At 46.0% G+C, this 10,405-nt stretch overlaps 1 protein-coding gene across 1 annotated transcript in view; it reads left to right on the top strand.

Annotated features, from left to right (window-relative positions):
* The window catches only part of pdlim2 (PDZ and LIM domain 2 (mystique)), a 148,070-nt gene extending 138,143 nt beyond the window's left edge, over positions 1-9,927 (top strand). Inside the window, exons 9-10 of the mRNA XM_063194843.1 lie at positions 2,610-2,751; positions 7,277-9,927. Coding sequence (XP_063050913.1) covers positions 2,610-2,751; positions 7,277-7,475 — 341 coding nt within the window. The 3' untranslated portion in view covers positions 7,476-9,927. The remainder of the gene's footprint in view (positions 1-2,609; positions 2,752-7,276) is intronic.
* Positions 9,928-10,405: the final 478 nt, after the last annotated feature.

The following is a 10,405-nucleotide window of genomic DNA, read 5'->3' as shown; positions in this document are numbered from 1 at the left end:
AGAGGTCAGAGCAACAGTTTATGTTTGATGATGGAGATGGGATTGGGGTTATGAAACATAGCGGTCCCAGAACTGCACCAAAGCAGCCCAAAAACTATAAATGGATGATGCAGTGGAATATCAGCGAGCGATCGCATTACCAGTGTATTTATGATGTGTCCAGATGAGCATTTCCTTACCTCTCCCTAATGGCTCTCTTGTTGCCTAGCGCACAAATGTCTGGTCTTAGTCACTGAAAATCTTTGGGCCAAGTGTGTGTGAGTGTGTGTGTCTGTGTGTGTGCGTGTGTGTGTGTGTGTGTGTGTGTGTGTGTGTGTATGTTTGCGTGCGCGCGTGTGTGTATGTGTATGTGTATGTGCGCGCACGTTCACTTCTGTGTGTGCGTGCGTGCGCATGCGTGCACGTGTGCGCGGACTGCGTGCACGTTCACTTTGTGTGTGTGTGTGCGTGTGTGTGTGTGTGTGTGTGTGTGTTTGTGTGTGTGTGTGTGTTTGTGTGTGTGTTTGTGTGTGTGTGTGTGTGTGTGTGTGTGTGTGTGCGCTCGCGCTCGCGCGTGCCTCTGTGTGTGCGTCACCCTGCTGTCAGTCCCAGTTTCAGTCGAGCACAGCCAAGTTCACATAGACAAACTTTCACCAGATAACTTGGTCTAGACAAACATGTCCTTTCGCTGATAAGGACCAGGGCCATATTTTTTCTCCCTCTGTGTGTCTCTGCTCTCTGTTTCCCAAGTACAGTTATGTCTGTGTGTCTCTGTGTGTGTTGTGTGTGTGTATGTGTATGTGTATGTGTCTCTGTCTGTCTGCATGTGTGTTTTGAGAGTCTGTTCTGTCCTTGTTGTAATCTGGACAGTTCAGTCTTGCTGGAAGTCAACACTGTAGATGTGCGTTCAGGCTCCCATGCTTTTCTACTGTGGTCTTTGGCAGGGAAAGACAAATTCAGATCCACAATGCTGTGTTTATTTATGATCTGACGAGTGATGGCCAGCTGACATCGAAACGATTCATATGATGAAAAACGAAAGACAAGTTTGGCTGGGAGGGATGGAGAACAAAAAAATAAAACGAATAGAGAGCATCCTTGTTAGCAGGACCGTCACTAGACATTAGCGCTCAGGCAACCATTTGAGTGTTTGGGGGCACCAACCATTTTGTCTTCAAAATTGGGGCCTCTTAAATTGAGATTGACTGAAAAACATCATGAAAAACGTATTGAATTACATTGTAAAACATATATTTAATATTATAATGATTTAAAGGGACACTGTGTGAGATTTTTAGTTGTTTATTTCCAGAATTCATGCTGCCCATTCACTAATGTTACCTTTTTCATGAATACTTACCAACACAATCGAATTCTAAGTATTCATCATGACTGGAAAAATTGCACTTTTCATACATGAAAAGTGGGATCTTCTCCATGGTCCGCCATTTTGAATTTCCAAAAATAGCCATTTTTAGCTGCAAAAATGACTATACTTGGACCATACTAGAAAATATTTGTTTATTACTTGGAAAACTTTCATGTAAAGATCAAATTTGACAATTGGCAGCCCAGTTTCAATGAGCAGCATAGTTGCAGTACCTTTTTTGACCATGTCCTACACAGTGTCCCTTTAATTATGAGGGGGGCCTCCTAACCAGTTATGCTTAGGGCCTTAACCTTAGCAACGGCCCTGCTTGCTAGTCTTGTTGAGTTTAGACAGAGCATAGCCATTGGATCAGTGGGGATTACAGCTTCTCAGCTGTTGTGTGTCTGCGCCTCGTTATAAGCGCCAGTTTTTATTAGACGGTTGATTGACAGTTTAGCCCAACCAGCATAGAACAATAACTTGGTGACAAGTTCAAGGCCTTTTTTTTCCTCCCCGTCATCTGTGGTTGGCACCTCTTCATAAGTTTATTTTGACAGTTATGAGTTTATGTTTGTTGTACAGCCATCAAAGACTGTTGATGCACAACAACATAACCTATATCTTTCATGTCGTCAAGGTTTGTTGTGCAACAACAGCAGTAACCCTAATTACACGTGTTCAGTGTTTACACAAGGTCCTGCTCAGGGTTGCCAGATGAAGCTGATGATTTCCAGCCCAAAAAATGCTCAAAACCCGCCTAGAAGCTCAACATCCTGCCCAATTCTTTTGATTTCTATGGGAAAAATTGGGCAGGTTTTTCTTGCTAAATGCCATTTTTACCCACATGCGGCCATCCTAAGCAGCCCAATTGTGCGGGAAACAGCCCAATCTGGCAACAATGGTCCTGCTGCTATCTGGGCCTTTTATGATGTTATGGCTTTCTCACCCGCGAGGGAGGATGTGGTGGGGCTGAGTACTGAGAGCTTATCTGGGTGCTCGGTGTATGTTTTGGCACAGGTAGGTGGAATACATGGACTTGGACATGTTTGTGTCTGACCCCTCTGATCTCAACTCCTCCATTTTCTCTCTCTCTCTCTCTCTCTCTCTCTCTCTCTCTCTCTCTCTCTCTCTCTGTGTGTGTGTGTGTGTGTGTGTGTGTGTGTGTGTGTGTGTGTGTGTGTGTGTGTGTGTGTGTGTGTGCGTGCGTGTGTGTGTGTGTGTGTGTGTGTGTTTGTGTGTTTGTATGCATCTGCATTCACAGAGGCTGCCATCCGGTTCCCAGGCAAGCTGTCCCCCAGTCCTCCCAAGCCCACCCCCACCATCACCACCACCTCCCCCCCTTCCTCCTCGGTGGCCGGGGTGTCCAAGTACCACACCTGCGAGAAGTGCGGCACCAGCATAGTGTAAGAACCCAAACGCACCTCACACCTGTTGGTATTTGGGAGCTATGTGTGCGCGTGTGTGTGTGTTAGTGCACCTGTGAGGCCAGTACCGGCACCAGCATACTGCCGTGCAAAACAAGAACGCAGTAACTTGAAAATGGTCGAAATTGAGTTTAGATCTGAAATGGGCTTTAAGCTACCTCATTTGTCTAGTGTAAGAAAAAACTGTGGTCCAACATCGTCCCGTTTTGGAGAAAAATCATGTTGAAAGTGTAAAAATCATGTCACGTCTTACAAAACAAAAACGCAGTAAGTCGGCGAGTTACTGCTGCAATTTCCAATGGGAATGGTTTGGGAGTAGACAGTAATACTAGCCAAGAACGCAGTAACTCCTGCAGTTACTCCATTTTGTGGCAGTAATACCAGCCAAGAGCGCAGTGGCAAAAAGACTCACAAATGTTGTTTGTTCGGGGGGGGTTTGTGTGCATTTAATTTCTTTCCTAAAAAAGTATTTCAGCCGGGTATGGGGCATGTGGAACTTCCGGCTGCTTTAATAGGTTCTTGAATGAATGAATGAATGAATTAATTCATTCATGAATGAAACTTAATTGTCATTGTACAGGTACAACAAAATTGGTAAAGTGCAGATGCTCACTGTGCTTAAAAATCAACAAAGAAACCTATAACTTATACATACTGTATAAAAAGAATTAAGATTTTAAAAAATCTTGTGCAAAATTAAGTGTCTTGAGCCTATATATATAGGAACATTAATGTCACATGCTTCTGAACGTCCAGCAATTGTAGATAATCTTGTCAACATAGACCACAGTTCATTGTGACAACGAAATTTCCCAAAAAAAGAACTTTCAAAAGAGGTATTTTTGTCCAGTATAGGCCAAAGGGGCTGGCACTTAAGCACAATCATATCCCTATCTGAGCATGCCTATGCTAATAATGTTGACAACATCAAAAATAATGAAAAGAGTAGAACTCGACATCAAAGTGTTGATTCTGATGCCTCCTTCCATTTTCAAAGTTTTGGCCTTCAACAGTTGATCACTACATGTGCCCTATTATTTGTATACGAGACCAGCTTAAAATCCATCCACCAGTTCAGAAATAATCACACAAAAAAACAGTGGGAGCAGTATGCCTCAGACACTTTGTGCAGGCACAATTAAGATAATAATGACATCATTGTTTTATCACTCTTCAGATTTTTCTTTCTTTATTCACCTACGAACATTTCTGCAATCGCCATTACACGCTGAAGAAGGCAAACCCCCCTGACTTCTCCCTACAACTCCATCCATGGCTGAAGTGCCCTTGAGCAAGGCACCTAACCCCACATTGCTCCAGGGACTGTAACCAATACCCTGAAAAATAATAGTTGTAAGTCGCTTTGAACGAATGAAAGCGTCAGCTAAGTGAAATGTAATGTAGTGAAATGTAATGTAAGAAGGGCTCTGCCCGAAACATTCGCTGGAGAATAAAGAAAGACCAATCTGAAGAGTGTTGTCCTTCGCTTCACTCGCTTCACTTATCTGTGTTTTATGTGGGATTCAGCACCCAGTTAAGACCTGTGTTAATCATTAGGTGACAGTGTGAACGCTTCTCCTCCTCTTTACAAGCATCATGCTCATCAATTTAACATGTAAGTCTTTATACCGTAGTATGGCATAACTGTTGTCATTAGTGTTGTCGACGATACTGGTAATATAATACATAAAAGGTTCAAAAGAACACACCCTGTTTCTCAAAAGCATCATTACTAACCAGTTTGCAACTTACTAGGTTTCCCATGGGAAATTGCATTGCAACCAACTAAGTTGCTTAAAGACCGCGTAGGTCGAGGCCCGTCGGGCAGTCTATTTGCCTTGAAGAGAAAGAAGAAAATATTGCAACCGGAGTGCCCCAGTTTCCTCCTCTTTATTTGTTGTTGTCTGCTACCCACTAACTGTTAGAGCACCTGTGTTGAAAAGTTTGAATCCTTGCAGCGATTCCGTTTTTCCTTTTTTTCTGAGCAACTAAGTTGCTTATTTCGTGAACAATGATGTTGTTGAGAAACGCGCTCCTGTTTTGCCAGTAAGGAGCCCCTCTGCGACCTTGGGTTACTTGAAAGGCGATATATAAAACCAAGTTATTATTATTATTATTATTATTTATTATCTCTGTTTGAACCCTAATTTTTAAACACAAAGAAATTGAGAAATCCTGACACTACACCAGTGTTGCCAGATTGGGCTGTTTCCCGCCCAATTGGGCTGCTTAGGATGGCTGTGTGCGGGTAAACATGGATTTTGGAGGAAAAAAACCACCCAATTTAGTGCCATAGAAATCAATAGAATTGAGCAGGACTTAGTGCTTCCAGGCGGGTTTTGAGCATTTTTTGGGCTGGATATCATCAGCCTCATCTGGCAACCCTGACACCGCACCCTCAGAGTCGGAGTCATCTGTGACTCATTCACATTTCTCTCCCAACATTTTTCTCTCATGAGATAGTTAGTTTAGAGGAGTGTAAGAGTGTTCTTCTTTCTCACAGTGTTACCTTTAGTGAGTGCAGGTGAAACACATGAATCAATTCAGTTGACTGAAAGGAATGAATGGTATACCTGCTATCTTCGCTAATCTGGGAACAATATGCAATGCATGCAGTATGATCACATTTTCACTGTGTGTGTGTGTGTGTGTGTGTGAACTCATGTGAGCAACACCTGGGGGTGACAAGACAAGTGAAGAACGAAACGTACACACACGACAGACACCACACACACACACACACACACACACACACACACACACACACACACACGACACACGACACAGGCGTTCTCTGCCCTCGGGCCTCAACCGTTCCCTATAATCAAGGCCACAGTTAATCATCTACCTGTACAAAGTGTGCAACGAGGGGGAGGTGTGTGTGTGTGTGTGTGTGTGTGTGTGTGTGTGTGTGTGTGTGTGTGTGTGTGTGTGTGAGTGTGTGAGAGTAAGTGTGTGTGAACACGCCACCTGTTGATTGTTAAAATGTGTTTTATGTAACTATTTTCATCAGGTGTGTGGAGAGGAGGAGTTTGGCACGTTGTGGTGTTTATGAGGTTAAAGGTGTCTCTACTTCCACCCACCTCTCTCTCTCTCTCTCTCTCTCTCTCTCTCTCTCTCTCTCTCTCTCTCTCTCTCTCTCCCTCTGACTCTCTCCCTCTGACTGCGTATGTGGCTATCTCCTTCCACACATTCCCCCCCTCTCTGTCTCTCTCTCTCTCTCTATTTCTCTCTCTCTCTCTCTCCCTCTCTCTCTATTTCTCTATTTCTCCCTCTCTCTCTATTTCTCCCCCTCTCTCTCTCTCTCTCTCTCTCTCTGACTGCGTATGTGGTTATCTCCTTCCACACCCCCCCCTCTCTCTCTTTCTCTCTATTTCTCTCCATTTCTCTCTCCCTCTCTCTCTCTCTCTCTCTCCCTCTCCCCCCCCCCCCCCCCTCTCTCTCTCTCCCCCTCTGACTGCGTATGTGGTTATCTCCTTCCACACCCCCCCCCCCTCTCTCGTTCTATTTCTCTCTCTCTCTCCACCTCTCTCTCTCTCTCTCTCTCTCCCCCTCTCTCTCCCCCTCTCTCTCTCTCTCTCTCTCTCTCTCTCTCTCTCTCTCTCTCTCTTTGCGTGTGTGATAATGTGAAATTAGGGCGGAAGAAGAGTGTGTGTGGCCAACGTGTTATTGCTGTTTGATTTTGACCCTGTGCCCCTCCGCTCTCTCCTCCTCAACCCTCCCCTCCACCCCCACTACCAACCCGTCCATCATCCTCTCTTTTCATCCTCTCTTCCCCTCCTCCCTTCTCCCCATCTCTCCCCTCCTCTCATCCTCTCTTCCCGTCCTGTCGTTCCCCCAATCCTCTCCTCTCCTCTCCCATCAATCCATCCTCTTCTCTTCCTCTCTTTCTGTCCTCTTCCTCTCCCCCTCCCATCCTCTTCTCATCCTTTTTCCCCTCCACTCTTTTTCTCTTCGCCTCCTCCTCACTTCCTCTCCTCCTCTCCTCTCTTCTCCCCTCCTCCTCCTTTCCTCCTCCTCCTACTCCTTCTCCCCTCCTCTCCCCTCCTACTCCTCTCCTCCTCTCCTCTCTTCCCTCCCCCCCTTCTACTCCTCCTCCTCCCCCTCCCCTCCTCCTCCTCTCCTCCTCCTCCTATCCTCCCCCTCCCCTCCTCCCCCTCCCCTCCTTCTCTCCTCCCCACCTCCTCCTCCTCTTCCTCTCGCCCTCCCATCCTCTTCTCATCCTCTTTTTCCCCTCCACTCTTTTTCTCTTCGCCTCCTCCTCACTTCCTCTCCTCCTCTCCTCTCCTCTCCCCTTCTCTCCTCTGCTCTCCTCTCCTCTCCTCTCCTCTCCTCCTCCTCTCCTCCTCCTCTTCCTCCTCTTCTCCTCTCCTCCTCCTCCCCTCCCTCCTCCTCCTCCTCCTCCTCCTCCCCTCCTCCTTCTCCTCCTACTCCTCTCCTCTCCTCTCCTCCTCTCTTCCCTTCCTCCCTCCCCTCCTCCTCCTCCCCTCCTCCTCCTCCTCAGTACGCAGGTGGTGCGCATCATGGATGACCGCTTCCGCCACCCGGAGTGCTACACCTGCACGGAGTGTGGCCTGAACCTGAAGATGCGCGGCCACTTCTGGGTGGGCGAGGAGATGTTCTGCGAGAAGCACGCCCGCGAGCGCCACACGGGGCCCGGTAGCAATGCCCCCCGACGTCACGCAGTCAACCCCCGCCACTGAACATCCACCTGGGGGGGGGGCGTAAAGGGAGGACCGAGAGGAGAGGAGAGGGGAGACAGGGGGGGTGGACTTCCACAAAACGCCCACAAACAACCACCATCAACCATTAACCATGACACTGCATTCCCCCGCCACTGAACACCCAACTCCCCCTGGGGGTAAAGGGAGGACAGAAGGAGGGGAGAGGGGGGGGATACTTCCACAAAAAAACGCCCACCAACCAAAAACCATCAATCAGGACACTGCATTCCACCACCATCACCACCACACCCAACTGCCCTGAGGGGACGTGACTGAGAGAAGGGAGGGAGGGAGAGGGAGAGGGGGTGACGTCCTCACAATGCCACATGGTTGATCAACCATCACCTGCCAACCATGATGCACGGCATTCCATCACCACCATTCACCTGAGGGGAAGGAGGAAGACACAGGGAGGAGGGAATAACTTTCACACAAGGTTTCGACCTAATAAAAAGTACTCTACTTTACTTCAACCACCACTAATCAACTATGCCATGCCATTCCATCCTCCCAATCATCACCATCACCCCTTACTCCACTCTACCCTACTCCGCTCTACCCAAGCCGGGTACCCCAGCACGACAGACTCTGAGCTATAGACTGTGGGTCCGATGGGAGGCGGTTGTGCGGTGAGTGGGTGTAGGATTGGGGAAGATGGTACAAGTAGACATGTCCTTTGACTTTTTACCATCCGTTCACTTCTCAACATGCAGTGTGCTTGCTAGCCTCTCATTAACTCCTCAGCAATGATGAGCCACTTTGATTCAGATGATTCAGACCAGTGCCAAATATTCCAAGTGACCTGGTTTTACCTGTCCATGTGTACAGGTAAAACTAGAAATGCACGAGTGCCGACCTCCGCCAAGGAAGCTGTTTGATAGATAGAACATTTGACTATGTTACACCATATTTTTTATGGTGCTTTTTCTGCCTTGCTTTTGTGCATTTAGAAACTGGAATGTCAAAATTCCCCCTGTCCCATGGTGAAGAATTTTTTATTTTTTTTTAAATTTCTGGATCCGGATCGTGATCTGGATCACCACCAAAATTTAAGCACTTGTTCCTTTTGTCATTTCCAACAACTCCACAAACTTTAATCAAAATACGTTCATAACTTTTTGAGTTATCCTGTTGAGAGAGAGACAAGCAGACCAACACGGAAAGCATAACCTCCTTGGCGGAGGTATTGACCTGGTTTTACCTGCCCATGTCCAATGCCCTAATTGTACAGGTAAAACTAGGTCTGCTAGAAGAACATGTGCCTCTGGGGTGAAATTCTCAAAACCAAAGTTGCTTACTACATTAGCTACTTTGTTGTTTTCAATGCATTTTCCCATTGGCAACTATCGAAGTTGCTAACAGGCTAACAACTTCTCTTTTGAGAAACTCACCACTGTATTGTAGCTTCTGAATCCAAGTTGCCTTCACCATCACTGCTCCTCAGTGAACTTGGGTGACTCAATAGCTGTGGAAAAGGTTGAACTTGGCGTATTTCCTTCCATTTTCTGCCCTTTCCATTGTTTCTATTTTCTCCCTCCCCCCCATTCTCTCCACTCTGGCCTCCACCCCTGACCTCCACCTATCTACCGTACCTTAATGGCTATGATTTTGGGTCAGATTAAATTGTGTAGTCACGCCACCTCCCTCCCTCCACCCCTCGTGTCCTTAGTAGAGAGGGTAAATTGTGGGCATTTCTCAAAGTGAAGTGTTCTGGCCTTGCTGGTGCCACTAACGCCCATTTTCCGCGGATTTCACAGAGGAGTATCCAATAGCTAGTTGCAAGTGTAATTAATAATAATTGAAGGGTTTATGTGCAAAACTGTGTATCTCCATTTTGTAGAATGTTGGGACATTGACATTTTTGTATTGGACATTCCATTGAATTGCATTGCAAAATGCATTTTATATAGGTTAAAACATTTGAATGGTAAGAATTCACACATAGGTGATATGACCTCTGAACAGTTATTTTCAATAATAAAATGCAAAAGTCAAAAAATGGAGATACACCGTTTTGCAAATAAACCCTTCAATTGGATACTCCTCGGTGAAATCCGTGAAAAAAATGGTTGTTACTCGCACTAGCAAGGCCTAGCGCACTTCAATTTGAGAAACACCCGGTGTGTCCATAGCTGGTTGTGTTTTGAATGGGTCCACGGGACAGGCTTCCTGTGGTATAATTAAGTATAATGGGCGTCTGATGGGACCAATGCTTCTGGCCCAACTCGGCACTTCACATGAGAGGGCAGCATTGGCCACCACAAACACACCATGAATGAATAAAAGCTTTAGTTTTAGAGGGGGTTGAGAAAGAAGAAGAAGCTTTTTTCATGAACGAATGTGGGTTTGTGTGTGAATGAAATTGTGTTTTGTGTGTGTGTGTGTGTGCGCGCGTGCGTGTGTGTGCGCGCGTGCGTGTGTGTGTGCGCGCGCGCGTGTGCGTGTGTGTGTGTGTGTGTGCGCGCGCACGCGCGTGTGTGTGTGCGCGCGCGTGTGCGTGTGTGAATGAAATTGTGTTTGTGTGTGTGCGTGTGTGTGTGTGTGCTATTTCTATCTGTTTATAATATACAAAGCAGGAGTTTTGGGGACATTTATTTTGAAGGGATGCCTAAGATGCTTAATTAGTTGCTTCTTTTTCTCTTTTTCTCCCCCCCTCTTCAAAGATTTTGAAAAGGTTGCTTTCACTAAATTAGCCATAAAAAATGCATCATTTAAAGAGTGGTATACTTTTCTTTTGTCTATTACAGTGACCTTGAACAAGGGAATATATCAGAGAAAAAAACAATACTGATTGTTTATGTAAATATGTATTTTCCCAGTTACAATTTGTATTAGATTTCTCATTTATTTGTGTGAGCAGGGTTGCATGTTTTTTTTTTTCTTCTTTGTGTGTGTTTTTTTCTTTCTTT

This window comes from Engraulis encrasicolus, chromosome 3 (assembly GCF_034702125.1).
Source record: "Engraulis encrasicolus isolate BLACKSEA-1 chromosome 3, IST_EnEncr_1.0, whole genome shotgun sequence".
NCBI lineage: Eukaryota > Metazoa > Chordata > Actinopteri > Clupeiformes > Engraulidae > Engraulis > Engraulis encrasicolus.
The sequence above is the reverse complement of the archived record's forward strand: the minus strand, read 5'-3'. Positions and strand labels throughout refer to the sequence as shown.